At 51.0% G+C, this 20,904-nt stretch overlaps 5 protein-coding genes across 6 annotated transcripts; 3 read left to right on the top strand and 2 right to left on the bottom strand.

Moving 5' to 3' along the window:
• Positions 1 to 1,789: 1,789 nt before the first annotated feature.
• AA0111_g2942 (hypothetical protein) lies at positions 1,790 to 2,758 on the bottom strand (the record flags this gene model as incomplete). Its single annotated transcript, XM_028648770.1, has 2 exons — positions 1,790 to 2,239; positions 2,294 to 2,758. The coding sequence occupies 2 exons, from the start codon at positions 2,756 to 2,758 to the stop codon at positions 1,790 to 1,792; spliced, it is 915 nt and encodes a 304-aa protein (XP_028509244.1).
• A 1,789-nt stretch (positions 2,759 to 4,547) lies between these two features.
• AA0111_g2941 (hypothetical protein) lies at positions 4,548 to 7,758 on the top strand (the record flags this gene model as incomplete). Of its 2 annotated transcripts, XM_028648768.1 has the most annotated exons (3): positions 4,548 to 4,847; positions 4,899 to 5,498; positions 5,695 to 7,758. In XM_028648768.1, 3 exons carry the CDS (start codon positions 4,548 to 4,550, stop codon positions 7,756 to 7,758), a joined length of 2,964 nt encoding a protein of 987 aa, XP_028509240.1. The 2 variants fall into 2 exon arrangements, with proteins under 2 accessions (XP_028509240.1, XP_028509241.1); XM_028648769.1 differs by lacking the exons at positions 4,548 to 4,847; positions 4,899 to 5,498 and having other exon boundaries at positions 6,028 to 7,758.
• A 378-nt stretch (positions 7,759 to 8,136) lies between these two features.
• On the bottom strand, positions 8,137 to 9,140 carry AA0111_g2940 (hypothetical protein; the record flags this gene model as incomplete). The annotated part of the gene is made up of 4 exons (XM_028648767.1): positions 8,137 to 8,267; positions 8,320 to 8,537; positions 8,812 to 8,855; positions 8,907 to 9,140. The coding sequence occupies 4 exons, from the start codon at positions 9,138 to 9,140 to the stop codon at positions 8,137 to 8,139; spliced, it is 627 nt and encodes a 208-aa protein (XP_028509242.1).
• Positions 9,141 to 9,699: 559 nt separating this feature from the next.
• Positions 9,700 to 11,116, top strand: AA0111_g2939 (Ribosome-interacting GTPase 1; the record flags this gene model as incomplete). Its single annotated transcript, XM_028648765.1, has 7 exons — positions 9,700 to 9,711; positions 9,776 to 9,796; positions 9,852 to 9,894; positions 9,945 to 10,150; positions 10,198 to 10,869; positions 10,919 to 11,039; positions 11,097 to 11,116. 7 exons carry the CDS (start codon positions 9,700 to 9,702, stop codon positions 11,114 to 11,116), a joined length of 1,095 nt encoding a protein of 364 aa, XP_028509609.1.
• Positions 11,117 to 12,797: 1,681 nt separating this feature from the next.
• On the top strand, positions 12,798 to 14,547 carry AA0111_g2938 (hypothetical protein; the record flags this gene model as incomplete). Its single annotated transcript, XM_028648764.1, has 3 exons — positions 12,798 to 13,278; positions 13,333 to 13,354; positions 13,404 to 14,547. 3 exons carry the CDS (start codon positions 12,798 to 12,800, stop codon positions 14,545 to 14,547), a joined length of 1,647 nt encoding a protein of 548 aa, XP_028509608.1.
• Positions 14,548 to 20,904: the final 6,357 nt, after the last annotated feature.

Here is a 20,904-nt window from a genome sequence, read left to right as displayed (position 1 = left end):
AGCCTGGACACCGAGGAGAGGGCCGTCGACCATCTCAACACCCAAAGTCGACGACGCCCTTGAGGTTGAAGTTCAGGTCATCATATCCGAAACTGGACGTCTTTTCGCTTTGCGTCGAGAGCCTAGCACATGCAACAAATATCCCGGAGTTTCTCTTTTCGATTTATCGTCTCTTGCCTTTTCTTTTATCTCTTCAAACAACCTTCAGCCTATTTTAACAGAAACTCATATAACTTTGCCAACAACTTTCTCGACGACGACCAGGGTGTCTCGTATCCAACGTGGTTGCGCTGGACAGCGTGGCCTGGATGGATGGGGGAGGGGAGAGGACTTCCATGTGTATGGTTCAGCCATCTCTTGTATATCCGGCTGTGGAGAAACCTTTGAAATAACTTGAGAGAGGAGGAATCAAGATTGAATGCCAAACAAACATTTCAGTCCAAGGAAACAAGACCAGCATTAGCTCTGCCGTGAGTGAGGATTCGATGTGCTTCTTATTGCGGACCGGTATTGTGAACGCCCGAAACCCAAAGCTGACGAGAGATTCCAATATATATACCAAACCTTGATAGATTGAAAGATAAGAGGAAAGCGGGGGGGAGGGGAGAGGGGAAAACGGTCCTTTTAGCATCTTGTTGAGTATCGCGTACCGCTGGAAGGCCTTAAACATCTCGCCGAGATTGAGCTGAGAGCTGAAGCGGGTGGGCTGATGAACACGGTCCAAAACAAAACGTGCTTTACCTTCCTCAGCTCATGGCTAGCTTGGAATCCAAGATCCGGGGCGCCGGGCTTGTTGTTAGTTCAACACCTAGCTTCGCTATACGCGATGTTTTGGTTGGCTGGTCCAGATGGGTTGGGGTAGTTTGGCTTTCTCTACTTTGAGCATGTGCAATGTAGGAGGCCTTAGAGGTTTGTGTGGAAGAGAACATGTTACGTAGGTTCGACATCATGTCAGGGTAGGTAGCGGGTGGCCGTCGGGTACGTTACCCCGCTGTCCCATACTATCCGGACTACAATAACAAACCATCGTGACATTTTGTTAGGAGCAAAGTACAGCGAGCGTAACAATCTGGATTTCCGCCACTCGGACTTCGTTGACCTGCTTTATATGTACAATCAGGATACAAGCAGCTGACGTACCACCCAACATCTCATCTGTCCTTCCGTCCCGGTTCCTCCACCAACGGCGCGTTAAATCGGGTAGATCTCTTGACGATCACAAATCCTACTGGGTAAGCGAGCCTCACAAAGTCGTGAATGTTAAGCAAGGCGGGTCTACAGCATCGCCGGCTTCCTGTATGGGTAACGTGAGCGCGTTTCAGTTGTATACATGTGGAGATGAGGATCTTCGATCCGGATAGCTGGTGGGCGCGTGAGGACTTTGTTGGCTGGGCAGGTGGGGTATGAAGAGGCTGGAAGTGGGGTATCGTGATAAGTGAGGATGCGAGGACGCGTGGTTCGTTGTGGGTTGGTTTGGTGTTGGTGTGGGCGGGTTCAGATTGTGATGTTTGGGGTGGGAGGTGGGAGGTTGGTTTGGGAAGGTATGACGACAGATGATCTGCGGTTTCGTGAGACCGATGCTGGAGGGGCATCATGAAGCGATCGAGGAGCTTAGTTCAGAGAACAATACATGTTCGCCATAATCTATGTATGTACTCTGGGTACTTCCCGGAAGGAGAGCCTTCTTCGTCTTATCCCGCCTTACCTCGATATAGTATCATCTCGTCATACATATGCAACAACTTCCGAACACCCCACGGGATGTGATCGATAGGGCATTAGATCACAGTTAATTAAAGGCAACAACTTTTGAGCCACTAGAGATCCCGACGCGACTTGCTTTGGTCATAGTGTCGATATAGCCCTCAAGAAAGTAGTAATCATCCTTGGCATATTGTGCCATCATCTCCTCCCTGGCCAAGTCTGCCGATCGAAGCATCTGTTTTGGTTGAAGACATAACACTTTTATCGGGTGCTCTGGGGTTTGATTGGGGCCCTCGGTAGCCTTGACAGGTAGGTCAGGAGGATAGGCCGTGCCTTGGACGACGACACCTAGATACTCAAGGATACTATCGTCGATCATGGAGCCCATTTCCGTGATGTACGAAAGAAGTTTATCTCTTATCAACGCCTCGAAATGCCCAATACCTAGCGGTAGGCCTGTCTCTTCTTCGTTAAGGAAGTCGATGGTACATCGCAAAGTCAGTGACAGTAGCTTCTTGTGACTCGCAAAGTTTGCCTAGTCTGTTGAATCAGTCAAGACAATGACGAAAACCGGTGGAAGTTGACACACAAAGACTTCAGTGAGCCGTTTCTTGCTCTCAATACAAAACCTGGTTGACTTCGAATAATAGAGGTCATCCATGGAAACACCCAAGTGACGCAGAGCTGTCAGTGCGTCCAGACTAGAAAGCGAGGTGTCCCGTATACCGAAGAAGAGGAGTTCAAGACTCTGCGCGTGTGAGCGGAGACTTGAGCAATCCATGAAGTACAAGTTTGGTCCGTACACAATGAGTTCTCGCAAGCAGCTCGTTCCTCCAATTAAGCGAATAATGTCATCTCCGCGTATGTAATTGGCACTTGTAATCATTAATGCTCGTAGCTTTGGAAGACATTCTGGTTTGACGCGAACGTGGAAATGAACGTCGTTCTTGCAGTCGATCATTGCAAGAGCGTGGAGCGCAGGAAATGAGGGCAGACCCACCCGCATGGGGAGATGTTTGAAATCGTAGCCAAGAATAGTAAGCCTGGTAGCCATGGAGAGTAAGAAGTTCCGAGAAGATGGCTCGCCTCTAGGTACTGTAAATACATGGGGCGAAAGCTCATTACCTTGGGCTGAGAACCAAAGATGAATATTCTTCAGGCTGGGTGATTTCTTAACAATAACACTGCTCATGTCATCGACGCTACTACTGATAGGCAGCTCTAGTGTAATGTTGCGAAGGCTGCAAAATTGTAAAGTCACCGGAAGACAATCGGCAATGCTGATATCGTTGGATCTCATGAAACTTGGCAAGCTTACTTGTGCAAGGTGTTGCTGAGTTTCCATCAATATGATCAGGTTTCTTGTAGACACCATGGATGGGGCAACGACAGGGTGTGTTAGACTATGGGAACGTTAGCAGCATCTATAGTGTGGTGCTAAGTTGTACCTAAAGGACAGCAACTGATGCCGGCGCAGAGCTGCAAGAAGAATACCAGTAACCACATCTCCGACATGATGCCGCTTGCTAGCATTTGCGGTTGACTGTCCTGAATCATGAACTTGAATATGCCGAACATGTCGTAGACCGTTACCGGAAGCAAGGTTTTCCCAGGTGGTCATTGCCGTGACCGGACCAGTTTTAATAAAGATGCGATGATAAGCCACCGGGTATGCAATTTCCAAGAGGTGTATGCACGTCTTCGCTATGCTGAGCTGATCGCGCTGGACTAACTGCAACTGACGCATCAGCATAGAAGGGCAAATGAGCCAGAGACACTTACTTCAGCTAAAATATGCTTGAGCATCTCGTACGGCAAGCGCAGTATGTGGCAGTGTGTGCCATCTGGCGGAGGCTCCATTGTCGCTCTAGCGGATTTCGCGTATCGAAGCTTCAGCTGTAATGGTTATGATTAAGAGAACTCGAAGGTGAGAGGTGGTGTTTGTACGAGAGCGGCCATGGTGCCTTCCGTGAACACGAAGTCACGAGATGACGCGTGTCTCCGTCCCTTCCTCCATGTGCAACCGCTATCTGAAAGTTTTGCCCGAGCTCGTTGCAGAAAGGGAAGCGGCGCAGGAGGTGAAGTGAAGGTGAGAGATGACCTATTCAGGTAGAATTCTAGGTAATTTATACTGTCCGCCTTATGGTCGTGCAAGTTCTGAAGTTACCTGTCATCAATTGATTGCGTGTTAAAAAATTGGCAACTTGTAGTCCTTTCTGATTTTACGTGCCACTTGGCATCGTGCCTTCAAGATTGAAATAAAGTGGCAGCCTACGCGGTAACATGCGAGACAGAGATCAATCGACAGTCGAACGCAGCAGACAGTACAAAGAGCCAGGTAGCGCTTGACCAAAAGGTCGAGGCTTTACCTACAGTGATATGTTCAGAGACCAACAATCCTACAAAACTACCCGAGAGAGCTAGAGGTCTTGTCTCTAGTCCATTGTAGCATTCAAACACTTCCAGAGTTATTTTCTGCTGCGTGCCGCTGTGCAACGTGCAACGTGCAGGGTGCAGGAAGCATATGCAGGATTGTGCAAAAGAGGTCCATCCGAGGGTGTCATGGATCTGGTAGACGTGTTCTTGATCCATTTTGTGCATCAATCATGCGCGTTACTGTCATGGCATCGGATAGCGTACAGGCTGAGTAAAAGATATCGCGCAATCATGGTGGTGTTGAAATGTTGTGGGGATGGAAATATATGTGGCTTGAAGGGCATGGCGTCACTCACGACCCTGCAGATCCGCACGGTGCGGCTTCATCGGCCCTTACAACATTGCGATCCAACACATGCCAGACAACTCGATGCCCTCCGACGAGCGCTGACCCACCTTCTGCTCCAATGCACCCGGCCGTCTCCATACTTGCCGATAATGTCGTCAAATACCACCACCTGCTTGCCCCGCTGCTCTACAACGTCCTCGCGGCCGTCGCAAACGTCCACACGCCGGTCCAGCATTCGCTTCTCATAACGACAATATCATGGCTCATAGTGTGGGTACCGACGGTGTTCTGGGTGGGGATATATTCAAACAGCGATAGAGCCAAGCGGAAGACGAGCTGGCTTGCTGGCGCTCTGCTAGGCCTGTCTGCAATATGCGACCGCGCGGCATGCGACAAGCAGGGCATTTGGGCGACAAAGGTACTTTCAGCGAGGAGTAGCATCATCACACCCGTCTAACTGTACCCACAGGCCCTTGTACCTCTCTTTACCGTCCTCTTCTCCGAGAATGAACTGCTCGCAAAGCATCTCGTCCTACCCACATTCACCATCCTCGATGGCCCTGCAGCCGAGACCAAGACCTCTCCGGACCGGCAGCTTCATAACGAATCACATGGAATACTGGCAGTTCTGACGGTATCTGCGAGCGTTGTTCTTGGCGTCTACACGGTTCCCACGACTGTCTCGCTCGGTCTCAGTAGTGCCATCTTTGCTGCCACAGGTCTCGTCCTGTTCGAGTCCACAATAAGAGCCGCCACAGAGGAGGGCGATGGTAGCAGGCGTGGGCCTATGTCTGCCAATGGAAACATCCCGAGGCGCGCCTCAATAAGCGGCAGTTTGAGGGCGCAGCGACTAGCTGCGCTTAGAGACGTTGCCGTGGCCATTGCTGTCGTGTGCGGCATCGCATCTATCCTTACCGAATCTTCATTGACCGCAAGTACAATCTCTTGGGAGCCCGTATACAGAGAGTATGACCGAGAATGGAGGGATGTGCATAATCTCCGCATCCTCATGCGATTCCTCTGGATGTTGCCGGTTCAATCCATTGTAAATATTCTTGTCTTTGTTCTGGTACGTATGAGCTTCCTATCAGCTGTTGACATCTTCTCGTACCTCTCTGCTGTTACTGAGCATGAGCTTGGCCTACTATACCTGCTCTTGCACTTCTCTCCGATTCTCACCTAGGCTCTGCTTTCAAATTCTAGACCCAAAGATGTAGCTTTCATTCTCAGTGCGTTGCCAATGAATCAAACTAACTTGGTGGTAGATCTCCCAATACGGCGCTGTACATACATCTCTGTTGGCCGTGTTTTCACATCTTGCTGCGAAGCTACACTTTGCACCGACCTTTTCCACCATTTTTTTTACGTCCATCTACGGTGTGGCAGCACTGGTATACTTCTTCGAGTCGCCTGATTCCCCCCTGATGATGGATACGCGGCGCTCTATGCGATTACGACGCTTCATCTTCGTAGTCCTGGCGCTTGCAGTGGGATCTTTACTTCTTGGACGTCTGAATGGACCACAAACTTATCGACCTGTCGCTGATGGTGTAGTCACTAACATTCCGTTTTACCCACCTGGGAAATCACTTGGTCCAATGCCGATCGATACAGATAAAGGTCATCCGGCTGCGCAATTGATCGACGCTGCAGAGGCAGAGTTCCAAAGCACCCTCAACCGGCAATCAAAGTCCCTTACCGATGCAGTTCGCGAATACCGCCGCAGAAATGGAATATCGCCTCCTCCTCACTTTGATAAGTGGTATGAATTCGCGACACGGAATGGAGTTGTCATGATAGATGAGTACGACACCATCAATGAGATGCTGCTACCGTTCTGGGCACTCAAGCCGTCCACCATCCGCTCGCGCATCGCGAACGCATTAGGCCATGAGGATAGCTCACTGCTTGCGATTGCGGTACGCCATGGGGCTATAGAGAACTTTCAAGGTGGCGACGAATGGCAACAACAAGCTACGATTGGCATGATGAAACAATTTGTGCAATATCTGCCTGATATGGATCTAGGATTCAACTTACATGACGAACCGCGAGTTATCGTACCCAACAATCTCATGTCATCGATGGTGGCAAAGGTGAGAGATGAGATTCTACCTCGCACTGCGAAGAACACTACCCCACGCAATGCCTTTTCAACTCGTCCCGAAGACCTCAGTGACGGCACACGATTTGCCGAAGTTAGTACGACCAAGTTTAATCGCTTTGCGCATCAGCAGACATGGACCCATTCGCGGTTATCATGTTCTCCTGGAAGTCAGGCCCAGACTTTCGAAGACTACGCCGCCGACAATCTCACGGCGTATGCTACCAGCGACCTTGGCTTTATCTACAACGCGACTGCCTTTTCTGATATCTGCAACTCCCCTTCATTCTCCTCAACATACGGATTCTTCGAACGACCCAATGCCTTCAGCATCATCCACGAACTCACACCCATCTTCTCGCAATCGAAGATCTCCAGCTTCCAAGACATCCTGTATCCAAGTCCTTGGTACTGGATAGGCAAAGTAGGCTACGACGAGACCCACGACACGACATGGGAGAACAAGACAAACAGTCTTTACTGGCGCGGCTCTACAACAGGAGGCTTCAGCCGCAACGGCGGCTGGCGACGTCAACATCGCCAACACGTAGTCCAACGCCTCAACGCTCCAGACACCGCCAAAATTCTCGAACCCGTCTCCACGTCATCCGCCGCGAACAGCCCCTCCACCTCCTACGCAGTGACGGAAATTGACCGCCGCGCCCTCAAAAACCTCATCGACGTCCACTTCTCCCACATTGGCCAATGCGACCCAGGTGACTGCGATGCACAACAAGAATTCTTCGACGTGACCGAACGCGTCGACGGACAGGATGCATGGTACTACAAGCATCTCCTCGACATGGACGGCAATGCCTTTTCGGGTCGGTTCTACAGCTTTCTTAAAAGCCGGTCTTTAACCTACAAAATGGCGTTGTTCCGTGAATGGCATGCAGAGTGGCTACGGCCTTGGGTTCATTACATCCCTCTGTCTCTCCGCGGCGACGAACATCTCGATCTTGTGAGATGGTTTTCGGGAGCGAAAGTGTTTGATGACGATGGTGATGGGAAGGCGGAGAGAAGTGATGCTGATGGAGGGAAGAAGGGCGGCAATGGCGATAGTGAGGGGGAGAGGAAGGCGAGGGTTATTGCGAAAAGGAGTTCTGAGTGGCATGACAGAGTGTTGAGAAATGTAGACTTTGAGGTCTGGTTTTTCAGATTGTTGTTAGAGTACGGGCGGGTAGTGGATGATAGGAGGGAGGAAATTGGGTTCCCGGGGCCGTAGTCAAGTAAGAGGAAGTACAAAAGGATGGCATATAGGGCTGTGGTGCTTCTGCTTGTAGATAGATGGTTGTGTAAAAGGCGGGGTTTCTTCTTTCTATACTTGCTGATGATCATGTATGCGAAGATTGGTGTCTGCGCCTGATAGGCGAGAGGTGTGGTACACCATCAGTGAGTAGCTTTGGTTTGCCTCGCTGTTTGTGAGGCGTGCATGTTGGAGGCGATGTTGAATTCGTGTAAATGGAAAGAAGTGACAGCGTTGCTAAATGAAAACCTAACCCTCCTTGAGTCAACTACTCTTCTATCCGACAACGCCTTTGATTCCGTGAAAAATTACCCATCGTGTTCTGTCAATTATCCTCGCACACACGCACGATATCGCTTAATGCTCTCTCTTGTTTACCTTGACGCCATACTCGGAATAGAACTTGCATTGCGAGTTGAAGACGAAACTAGAAGTGTCTTCTACGAAGACATTGCATCCGTATGTCTCCGCGTTGGGCGGAGTATACACTACCTGTGGTTAGCGAAGGACAGCTACATAAGCATGAGAGAAGGTGCATACAATGTACTGATACCGCGTACTCTGTAGGGTGTGGGTTCGAGATGCAATGCACGCCAAGGGTGTCCGCCATATACGTGACCTCATTCTCCTTATAGGTAATCTCATGGATCTTCGTCATAGGGCGTTGGTTCTCGACGTCCTCATCGGTGGGAGTGGCGAATCGGGTCTCAGTGAGGCTTCCCTTGAGGACCTTCATGATGCAGTGCGCTTTTGCATGGCTGCGCGATTGTTAGCTTCTACTTCACGGGATCACGGTGCAGAGGCGCATATGTTGAAATAAGCAGAACATCGACGTCGGATGTCAGAAGTTGATGTATTATCGAAATGTCGTCTTACCGGCGTGTCTCCTGCTGACACATCGATCAATTGTAGATCGGCGAACGGAGTCGCTTCATCGTGCAGGAGACTGAAGCCTTTGAGTATTGATCGAAGCCGGAGATGTTGTGATATCGGACATTAGAGTCAACCAATCGCAAAGACGTAATAACTTACTCATGAATCGGGCTTTTCTTGCCAGGACCCCATACCAGAATAAGCTATTCGATTAGTTATCCTCTCTAATCGACCTAGGGGGGCGGAGACTGTACCAGGTTGCTCTTTCCGTTGCCCTTGTCAACAACGTTCCGTGTATATGGGAGGTGCTCTGATGGGAAGAAGTACTTCTTCCACTCTGACTCTTCTGATACGTAGGCCTTCATCAGTTCTTGAAGCTCATTCTCATCTACATCTTCAGAGTCGATGCCGTTGCTGGGACCGAGCACGTCATTGATCGCTTGGACGAGTGAGTGAAAACCATCAAGCTCAGTGTTGCGATTGATCATTATGGCGATAGTGGTAGCTGATGACTGTCTGCGGCGAGTGTATTGTCAATAGTTATTGGTTTCCCGATGCTATTTGAAGACGCCGATCAAGAGAGGTCAGAGCGTAGAGAGCCTTTGTATAGAAAGGACGGAAGGAACAATAGGTCGTGGTTGCAGCCCTTCAAGACTGCTTGTGACGGAAAGGCTTGCTTCATTATGTAACAATCTGCGCGTTCTACGCTTGTGATATGTGGATCCGAGTCGGTCAGCAGAGTTCGGCGACATGTGATGCACCTCATATGCTGCATTCAGAGTGTTGAATGTAGTCCCCGATACGAAGAGCCCGAAAGCGGCTTCTATCGGGCATCTCAGCTTTGTGAAGGCCGGTGAGGGAAGCATGCATGGAAGCCACAATGGAAGGGTGCTGCATATGACGCTAACCACATCAAGTGGCGGTGGAACTTTCTGCCAGAATCCGTGCCCCGCTTCGTCATTGGCGGCGTGCTTTGCATCAAAATTGTGAACAACATCATCGCCTCTACACCTACCCAGATCAAGTCAACAGACACGATAACACAAAATGGCGACTACAGTGGATAAGGCGAGTATATATCTTCGGCATATATCATCGAACCGCATGCTAACATCATGGGCAGATCAAAGACATCGAGGCCGAAGTAAGACACTCCCCACAATACGCGATCATACCACGATAACTTACACGAAACGTAGATGGCCAAGACCCAGAAGAACAAGGCGACATCCTTTCATCTTGGTACGGCTTCGGAACCGAACATGCATGTTGACATGCTTATACATGAACAGGGCAACTGAAGGCAAAGCTCGCTAAGCTCAAAAGGGAGCTACTCGAGCCTTCTGGTGGCGGCGGTGGCGGTGGTGTGGGATTCGATGTTGCTAGGACTGGTGTTGCCAGTGTTGGTTTCATCGGATTTCCCTCGGTCGGAAAGAGTACGCTCATGAGCAGATTGACCGGCCAGCACTCTGAAGCTGCTGCGTATGAGTTCACAACAGTGGGTTGACCGTGTTCGTCGCAATGATGAGCGCTGACAGTTTGCAGCTTACTACCGTACCCGGTCAAGTCATGTACAACGGAGCGAAGATCCAGATTCTCGATCTTCCTGGTATCATTCAAGGTGCGAAGGATGGCAAAGGTCGTGGTCGACAGGTCATCGCAGTCGCGAAGACATGCCATCTCATCTTTATTGTTCTGGACGTCAACAAGCCTCTTACCGACAAGCGCGTCATTGAGAACGAATTGGAGGGCTTCGGTATTCGAATCAACAAGAGTCCACCAAACATTGTGCTCAAGAAGAAGGACAAGGGTGGCATCAACATCACAGCGACAGTTCCGCTGACGCACATCGACCACGGCGAAATCAAGGCTGTGTTGAACGAGTACCGTATGGCAAACGCGGATGTCGCTATTCGATGCGACGCAACAGTCGACGATCTGATCGATGTTATTGAGGCCAAAGGACGAAGCTACATCCCCGTCATCTATGCATTGAACAAGATTGATGCCATCAGTATTGAGGAGCTTGACCTGCTCTACCGGATCCCAAATGCTTGTCCCATTAGTTCCGAACACGGTTGGAACATCGATGAGCTCCTGGAGCAGATGTGGGAAAAGTTGAATCTCGTCCGTGTCTATACCAAGCCCAAGGGCAAGATGCCAGATTACTCTGCCCCAGTCGTATTGCGATCAACAGCCTGCACCATTGAAGACTTCGTATGTCTCTCCCCCTCATTTTAAAAGTCCCACACTAACGAATTGGCAGTGTAATTCCATCCACAAGACGATTGTGGACAACTTTAAGCACGCTATTGTTTACGGAAAGTCATGCAAGCATCAACCCCAACGTGTGGGACTGTCTCACGAGCTTGCCGACGAAGATATTGGTACGTATCCTAGTATCACCATCCTGAATGGATAGCATGAGCTCACATATGGACCAGTCACCATTGTCAAGCGCTAGATAAGGTCTTATGATCATGAGATATGACGGGCGTTATGGATCCGGATTTGGGAAAAGTGAGTAGAGCAGAAGGGCCTTTTGGATGGCTGAACATGTCTCACTGCGATACCAATACCAGGTCGCAGCATTAAGATGACGAACAGAGCGAGGCTTGGAGCCGATCTCGCAGCCTGGATTGGCCGAGGGCTCGTTCCAGTAGCACCGCGGACGACATCAGGACGACACTAGTTGCGGGCAACGCAGCTTACGGCGCGGATCGTACTTGCCAATCGCCAATCCTCGAGGGCTGGTGGCGGTCCGATACCGTCCGCGAGCTATCAATAACAGACCTTGTTCTCTTACCAAAGAGGCGTCGCCCAAGACACTGCTGTCGTCGCCTCGGAGCGTTATGGTAATGGCGCCGCTGGTGTTATTGGAACGGTCTCAGCTACCAGCATTTGTTTTTATTCCATATTTGCTTCGGAATTTGATGGATTCAGATCAGCATTGTCTGGCCCATTTTTTGGAGCATCGGTTTTCCTTATTGGTCTACTAACGGGCGCAGCGGTCGATTCGGAGAAATCAGCAGGGGTCAGTTGCGCTGGCGACTCAGAAGGCACGCTGTCAGTCGGGCGCTAAATCATTATCGCTCCCGAGACCTGAGTGGCTCGTCGGCAAAACCTCGATTTTCCATGGGCGCGATTATCGCAGCTTTCCGAAAGCGTTTCAGCCGTCGACACTTTCTGCCTCTCCTTTATGCACAGCCGATGATTGACATGCTGCCCCTGCCGTGGGAATCGCCACCACCTCGCGTACCTGAGCAGCACTGAATCGGCTCCCACTGTTTCGCGCCACGAGCGTACGGCAACGGTCAGGATTTACTGCGCTGGGCGCACGAGGCGAAGCCAATATGGCGCTCCCACTCAGACCATGTCTCATTCGGGAAGCGTCAGATTAGCCGGCTGCAGACGTGCTCAGCGGTGCGAGGGCCCTGATGGGATGATCCTACCCGGCCGCCTTGACATCCCATTTGCCCTTGCTAGCAGTCAGGCGTCGAGGCATGCACTTGCGAGCTAGCTAGGCGGCCGCATAATTCTGGCCCGCGCTGTCCTAGGGGCGCATCCCCGATGAGAGACCCGCACACGCTAAGCCCAACGTTGTCGCTCGCGTTCAAGTCGCTTGGCCAAATGGCGACAAGGATCATAGAGCACACGCCAGGCTTGCCGGCAAGCTTGGGCACGAAACAAACAGGGCTCCTCTCCCGCCAGCTGCAGTAGGCCGCGCCCGCATCGCACAGCCAGGGCCTGTTACCAGTGTCCCCAGACTTATCCTCAAGTACGCGCTGCAGGCCCGCCGCGCCAGGCTTTCCCTGCAGTTTCAATTCTCCATCTGAGCCCACTGCTTTGCCGCGCTGCTTTATACCTATATGTTTTGACCTCTGTCATACCCAGCGCCTTTTGTCAGCGCTACCCCCGCTAAGCAGGTACTTGACCTGTTGCTGTTTCGCCTCAGGAACCAAAATCTCGTCTCATGCATGCATGCGCTCGGCCGCTCTGAGGTCACCTACGCCGCCCAGGTATAGCAACACCAAGTACAGATGCATATGCCCGTCTGACGCCTTACTTTGCTCTGCGTCTAACACGAACACTCGTTCTCACGCTCGCACGGATACACCGCATCTATACGTTTCCTGCAATCCGACATGAGCCAATTCCAAATGGACCACGAGCACCAACACCACCACCAGGAACCTTTCGAGGATCATCATTCTGGATGGCATGGGGATAACGGATACAACCCACATCACCAGTCTCCAGTTCAAGACTACAATGGCTTCAACAATTTTGCGCCGCTACCAATGGAACCCATCTACGGGACCGGCATGCATCCACCACACCAAACGCACCCGACACCGAGGACTACACATCCACAGCTGCAGCCTTTGATCATGCCACAGATGCCACAATGGCCAAGTATGCTCACCAGCCAATCCACTTATCAAGCTTCACTGTTTCCTTCAGCCCCACTACCGATAACGCCGGCATCAGCAACTCCAGTCTCAGCAAGCTCAACTCACTCCCGTACTTCATCGACACCACGGAAAACTCTTACCGACTCCGACCGGAGACGTATGTGCCAATACCACGAGGAGAATCCTACTGTCAAGCAAACAGAAATTGGAGGTATGCCACTATGATGCACCTAGCCACACGGATCGTTCACTAACGTAACCCTAGCAATGTTCGGTGTAGAGCGAAGGTACCACTGCATATGCATCATGTCTCTTACCGTGCTGACTTTTGAGTAGTACCGTCTCGAAGGTGTTGCGCCAGAAGGAGAAGTACCTGTACCAGGACGATGGCAGCCGATCACCCATAAAAAGATCGAAAGGCAAATTCCCAGATATCGAACGAGCCCTATCCAACTGGGCAAGGAACCATCAAAGACAAGGACTACCACTGTCAGATGCCATTATTCGAGAGAAGGCCCGCTTCTTCGCTCAGACTGTTGGGAACTCCGAGAGTCATCTCAAGGCGAATAGTACGAGCTGGCTGGAAAAATTCAAGCAAAAGAATCATCTCATGGGAGCAAGGGGAAGAAAGGGCTCGTTAGCAGAAGAGTCGGAGGGAACTTCTAATCCGCCATCGAACGCGCACACGCCGGGGGCTATCTCGCCTACCTCACCTGGCGGGGTATCGCCTGCAACCACAACCATGAAAGCCAAGAAGAGCCAGGAAAATCTCAAGACAGAAAGCCCTGACACATACGACTTCTCGAACCATCGTCGACCGTTCCATTCACAAAGCAGCACTTCCTTATCAAGCGTATTTACAGATACAGCTACCAGCCCTACGTCGCTGTCGTCGCCATTCTTCACACCCGATTCAGCATGTGGACCAAGCCCCTTCGTAGGCAACCGCCAGCCTGCTAGTGGGCAGCCAGGGAGCAACAACTTCCAGCGGCCCCGAAGCCAGACCTTTCCTATGCTTGTAGGCGTTGAGCAATATATGTCACCACCGGGCTCATCTGATGCGCTGACTCCAAAATACGTCAGCAGCGGTACCCTCGATTCTCCTATGACCGAGATGCCTACCGCGCTTCCAGCTATTGATGAGGGAATGTCGCTCTCACCAACTCAGGTTCCTAATTCAATGCAGCCCCCTCCAGTGCCTGGTGCCAGTCAAATTGATGACAAAGGGTCATCCGCTGACTCATCGCCTATTACGCCATCCCAAGAAGAAGCCGCTCGCGCATTAGAGCTGGTTATGAATTTCTTCCAGTCACAGAACGCCGGTTTTGTCGTAGAGCCACAAGAGTATGTTACCATCGGCAAACTGATGGAGAAGCTACGAATCAAGCGCAGCTCCGAAAGCCTTCCTTCCGAGATGCGACGTGTGTCAGAGCCCACCTTCGCTACGTCCAAACTCGAAAGCGTGGACGCAATCCATTAGCGACCGCATGTTACCTCACTCAATGTCGGCTCCACCTTGTGTCTCCTGCCACAGCACGTATACGCTTACGACCGCTTTTCTTCCTGTGGAACGATATGCCTGAATGGCTTGGTTTCGGAGAGCAAGTCTGCACGACACTCCTGGGTCATGATACCAGGATCAAGAACCCATCCGCATGGCTAGCGTTACACAAGGCAGGCACTATTTGGATTTTCTTTTATTGTTGCATCTCACTACATTCTCGTATCAGCATCACTAGCATTGCTTCTATTTCTCACTATTCCTTCATTGACTTTAACTATCTTTTCGTCTATTCCCTTGCTCGACGAACCACTATACCCCCCTTTAGCAGCGCATAGCAGCCGACCGTTTCCGAATTTATTCCCTTACCTAAAAGGAAGACTGTAACTGCTCACGCGGGCCACTATTTTGTACGCTTCACTTTGTTGCTTTTCAACGTCGATTTTACATTCGCCTGGAGGCCCTCATACGTTGCATCGAGCTGAAACGGAGCGATGGGTCTCGTACGCGCTACTGTATACCTATATGCGGGCTTCTGATATAGTTACCGACCCTTGCCGAAAGATCGGCTTAACGAAAGGGTCAATCACGCTTGAAATGCTATTATGCTCAATACTACTACACGACTGTGCTTCTGATTTTACTAGTCATTTTGCCTTGCTCATGATCTGATCTTTCCCGAACGTAGCCTTTTGCTGATGGAGCACGAGTGACACTTCAATGATCGGCAAGGATCTGGCTCATGAACAGATGGTACTTGCCGCTTTAAGCCCCGTGACGGCGCTTTCGGCACCGTATTGCAATACCGTTATAGAAGGGATGTGCAACAAAGTTTGGGCAAAGCCCGGCGAAAAACAACATTGACCTTCGGAAAATACCTTGCCGACAGCATGCCGATCTCAAAAGCAGTATTCGTTTGTTCCAGCTTCTGCATCCTAGATACTGCCAAAACGTGAATTGCATGTGAGACTTCCAGGTTCATTCGGCAACATTGATCCCCTTCCCCGCCTTTGCATGGAGCTCAGAGCTCGGACCATTCCATTTGCACCTTGCACATCCTTGATGCATACAAAAGTACATTCACATGTCCATCGCGCCAGCAATCGAAATGCATAAAGATCGATGACGAGCATCGCAGACCAGCACATAGCACAGATCTCAAACTGTTGGGCCTGATCTAGATGCCCCCAAGCGTGAGGCGTTCCCGTCTTCCCCGAGCGCGCGCCATACTCAGCTGGAATCTTTGCGCGTTCGTTCTTGTCGAAGGGTTGTCCCGATCTGGATCAGGGATGAGACGAGAGCTCAGAGAAGCGAGGATTGGCGTTGACACCGGCCATCAGTAAGGTGGTTTGGCAAGGCAATCGACGTTAAGGCGCCCGAAACCCTGTCATGCCGCGGAGGCGGAGTGTGGCTGCACTAGACTTTTCGCTGGCTGAGGTGAGCTTAGGCCTGAGAAGACACAGTCATGCGAGTCCAGCTTCCAGCCATGCTGTGAGTCGTTTAGGGGAAGAAGCCATATCCGGAATTAATCAAATAGTGATTAGTTCGAAATGTCCTTGCTCAATGGTCGTAAAGCCAGTTGGAGCATATTGAACACTTCCGGTGAAAACCAGTGTGTCCACGTTTCGAGCTATTTTACTTCTTTCATAAAGCCGTTACTTTTGCATTACGGGTGTTATGCAGCCCGTTTAATTCTTACCCTGCGTTCCGTTATCGAAAAAGCAAGATCAAAGCCAGTTGGCGTGCAACGCCACTTTAGTTCCAGTTCCACTAGCCGCAAAAAGAAGCAAGAAGACAATGTCGTCGGTTTCCCCACCCCCAAATCTTCGGGCATCCTTGCAGGTACTACTATATTGGTACTTTTTCTCTCCCGTGTGATGTCAAACTCCTCGTGTCCTGCTTTCTTTTTTGTTTTCTGCGTTACATTACTGTTCGGTACGGTCCCGGTTCGGACCGCAACCGTGCTCGTTCACTGGCTTACACGTTGTTCAAATGCCGGATGTACTTCCTGCGAAGGTCGCAGTTGCAGTAGCAGCCTTGCGCATTGTGCAGTTGATCCAGACAGCAAAAGAAAAGGAGCAGAGTCCGACGCGTGTTACGTACATGTCAGAGTATAAACAAGCAAAGTAAGAGTAGAATGAAGGACGCGCAATGGTAGATCTGTACTTGGTTGTCGCAATCTCACTATGTTCGGCCCTTTTCTTCTAAGCTCTCCCCAAGTCGTTAGTTGCGGTGTTGCGCGCAACGGCTAGACCGTCATCAGCATCGTATCCCGCAACGCGATTGCGAAAGCCTCCCTACGATCGGTGAAGCACTGCGTTACCTATCATCGGCCCCCCGGATCCGGGCGCCGGTCCAGTCGTAGGTCAAATTTAGAAAGGCCGAGAGGCTCGTAGTAACTTCGTATTCGGGCCTACGTCAAGCAGTGGTGGCAGGTTGTAGTGCAAGAAGCTAGGAAACCTACACCCGAAAGTCAATTGTCACGTTAAACTGCTAGCTCTTGACTTTATTTCTTTCCTCAATTCGAATCTTCTGCCCAATGATGTATGGGGCTGACCCTTTTCTCTTCCGCTAATTATTGTGTATGCACAATGTGCTGGCGACAAGCATGGAAATGTCATTGCCATGTTGGTTGTCTGGTCATGCGGTGCCCTGCATTAGGTGGTCCACGTGATTGATATCTGATGCTGTGTAACGCGGTACGGACCGGCTAGGCAAGAGAGGGACGTGGTGCACAGGTGATCACCAAATTATCTGGTGTAAGGTGTTCGCGACAACGTTGTACCAACATGCGAACTTGTTTCTAATTTGCTCATAATACTGCGCGCAGCTGGTCGGGCTATCTATTCGATGTTGAGGGCTAGTGTCACGTGCGACAAGGTGGCTTGTGACAATTGTATCAATGTCTAACGACACTGCATGACAGGATTGAGTAACATTGCTTGGGTGGTCAACTTGCATGAGATAGCCATTTGTATCGCTATGAACAGGCAACAGTACAACGCATCCGCCCGCCGTTGACGTACCCGCTAATCTTGCACTTCCTGTCAGATGCACTCATCCGTCGCTCCAGAAGTGTTCTTCAGTTCCCAACACGGGCCGATGCATAAATTGGTGTTGCAGGCATCTCCGTTGCCGAACAGGCCGTGGCTTCGGAGTCATGTAGTATTGGCATCAATTATGATGTGTTGCGATCTTCAGTTGCTATCATTCTGACAACATCTTCATGCGCTCAGTAGCAAGCGAACCTCTCATCCATTCCTCATACTGCGCTTCACTTAGGCTGAGCGTTGGGAACGGCTCAAACTACCGATGCGCCTGCCGCTTCATCCAGACCAGCTGAAGCGAATATGCCATACGCCTCACTATTGAGTCTTCATGCCTTACGCAGGATGACGATAGTTCGGTACCATGTAATGATTGCCCACTACGGGTGATGTTTTGCATGTTTGAGTCAGTCCCACCCGCTGCCGTCCCTGCACTAACCTTCCGAGCTCTTTTAACCGTTGAAACATGGGTCGATATTCGCAATATTGATGCCCATTGCAACCCCTGATGTATCCTCGCTTGATACCAAACCATGGTAGATGCTGGATCGACGTGGCTGGGGTTGATGGCATTGTCGCTAGGGATCCTGACGCACTTGCCCCGGACCCCGTGCGGTTCAGGAACAGGCGATGTCGCATCTTGTCAAATGCTGAGTAGCGAGCGCTGCTAGGGTCATGATTTTTTTGCGTTGCGCATCCCGCGGCATCGTGAACTAGGTCCGTGTAGGGGTTCCTCGCCTTGCTTCTAGAGTTCAGAGGATTAAAGTTTCAACGGTCATCCAGGGTAGCGAGTCAGTCGAGAACCCAGCATCAGCGACAGTGATGTCTCGAAGCAGGCAATAAGCGGCGACCTGAATCCTACGCACGCGCCCACAAAGCGCGCGTTATTCTATAGGATCAGAAAGAATAAAATCCTCAAGACGCAGAACAACTGTGCCGCAAAGGAAGCAGAGAAGGCTGACTCGATCGTCGTTATGTTCCGCGCAATTGCTGCCCAACCGAATCTTGAAACACCTTAGCGGCAGGCTGTTCAGGAACGTGTTGCCAACTTGTTAGGAACCGCAACCCTTGCGGAAGCGATAACAGATAGACGGCTACGGGCTGGGGGCGCATGCGGGGTAACCTTTTGACACTTTAAACTTCTCAGCCCACCCTCGCTTCTGCGATGTTCACTTACTGAAACCCCACGGTTGATACATCGCCTAAGTGAGGCTGAGTTATATTTGACCTCGAAACATGGGTTCGCACGGGGCTGCCGACAGCGAGCACGGCGGTAAACATGATCCGCAGTCATGATCGCTCCCGAACCAAGTTTCTTGTCATATCTCGCTAGGTGGGGGCTTGAATGCAGGAGGAAGCGGGGCTTAGACAGGTTCATTTTGATACGTGAAGGTGTATTGGAGCTCGGGACGCTACTTTAGATGAACCAAGTGCAAGGACGACCCAACGTCGTCTAATTCTGCGATGCTCGTAAGGACCGCGCGGTAGGTATCGCAGTGTAAACCTTGGTCAAGATTGCAACGGAGCTGCGCACCTAGTCATTCCGTACTTCACTAATCATAATCCTCTGCCACACGACGCTCTGGCCTCGCATGTCGCCTGTCAACCAATATCCTTCTCCAAAGCCTCCCGGTTGTATGCGATTTATCCCCGCGCATATGTATACACCACACGGACCGTCGCGCTCACCGAGCGACATGCAGATTGTCCAAGCCTCCCATCCGCACATGGTGAACTTGAGTTGTATTTTTCCTGCCGCGTACAACACTTTCAAGATTGAGCCCTGCAGCGTTCGTGATGGGGCCAGCTGGACTAAGCAATGGCTTGAAGGAAGACGTGCACTGCGGGGCACCTCGTGGCACTTTCTCTGTAGTTTCCGTCCGGCAATATCCCAATTAGTCAGGTGCTCGTCACAGCATGCAGCCAGCCCGGAGTCTGGATGCCATGTACCTCAACAATTTCCTTAGGGAATTTTCTGATTGGCTAGTACCCCTCTTTTCGAGATCAGCGGTGTACCTTTTCCACCACGTTCTGCTACGAGCCCACGATGAGTTGGTATACGTGGAACTGCATCATGTAACTGCAGTTTCGCTGCTTTAGTGAACTACTCTATAACGATTTCATGGAAGTAGGTATGCGATGCAAGGGCTGGAGATTTGCCCTCATTTGAACTTGGTGTGAACGACGATATTGACTGCGCAACGGGCCGTGCCCAGCAGTTCGCGCATCTGGCGGTGAAAGTTCCTGATGTCTTGTGCTTTGATCCCCGATACACGACGTAGAAACGCTTTGCTGACAGGCCCAGGTTATCAGCTGATACGTTCGTCCAGTAAGTCTTTGACGCCTTGTTCTCCAAGCTCCGGAAACAGGCGTAGTCCGATCAGTTCCACAATCTGAAAGACGAGATGTTTGTTGAGATAGGCGTCATCAAGACAGCCTAGTATATCTTCGATCTGTCGAACCTGAGTATCGCGTCCGTCACTCGCGAAGAAAGCGGTTGCTACTTTAGGTGGTACTAAGTCTAGCAGCGTAGCGGCACAACAGTGCTTGATCGCCTCGATCTCCTCATCAGTTGGGATCTGACGTGGGGGCCCGAGCGCATTGTTAGGGAAGAGTGTTGCACGAAGAGTGCGAAGCGCCACTGGAATGAAAGCGGGGTTCAAGATCCGTGTGTGGAAAGTATGAGCGAGGAACCTGCAATTACGACTGGTTAGCAAACGAGACTTGCAAGAACGAAATGGACCGGTGCGAAGTAAACCGAACGCATGCATATGAATCCGCGGAACAGTCAGCTGGCCACCGCGAATGACGATGTCCATGACGGCAGAATCATCGTATCGGACGAGAATCGAGTCGAATGCTGATGCGGCCCACAAAGTGAGGCGCGCGCGCATGTCAAGCGAGATTGATGATCATGCCACAACACAACTTAAGGCAGGACGTCGTGGTGACTAGGTCAACAAGCCATTCCCGAACGTTTGGGAACAGCATCATCCGTCAAATGTTTCGATGCGGTGCTCAAACAAACTAGGCCATGTTAAGTCCGAGGAGTGCGTGCTCGCTAGGATTTCTAACGAGACCAGAGTATGACGGCAGCGACGTCGCAGGCCGCTAAGATGTTAGAGACTGAAAGATGAGGCGCAATCAGCTGGTGGCGGCAATGACGGTAGGATTGAGATCTGTGGCCAATCTCGTGTCTTGAGCTCAGTACGGCCAGTCCCGAGAGGGACGGATGGACGGTGTGGACAGATCAACCGGCGCGTAAGCGGCCCTTCCACATAAGCTAGGG

The sequence above is a fragment of the Alternaria arborescens genome (genome assembly GCF_004154835.1).
Source record: "Alternaria arborescens strain FERA 675 chromosome Unknown contig_5, whole genome shotgun sequence".
NCBI lineage: Eukaryota > Fungi > Ascomycota > Dothideomycetes > Pleosporales > Pleosporaceae > Alternaria > Alternaria arborescens.
The sequence above is the reverse complement of the archived record's forward strand: the minus strand, read 5'-3'. Positions and strand labels throughout refer to the sequence as shown.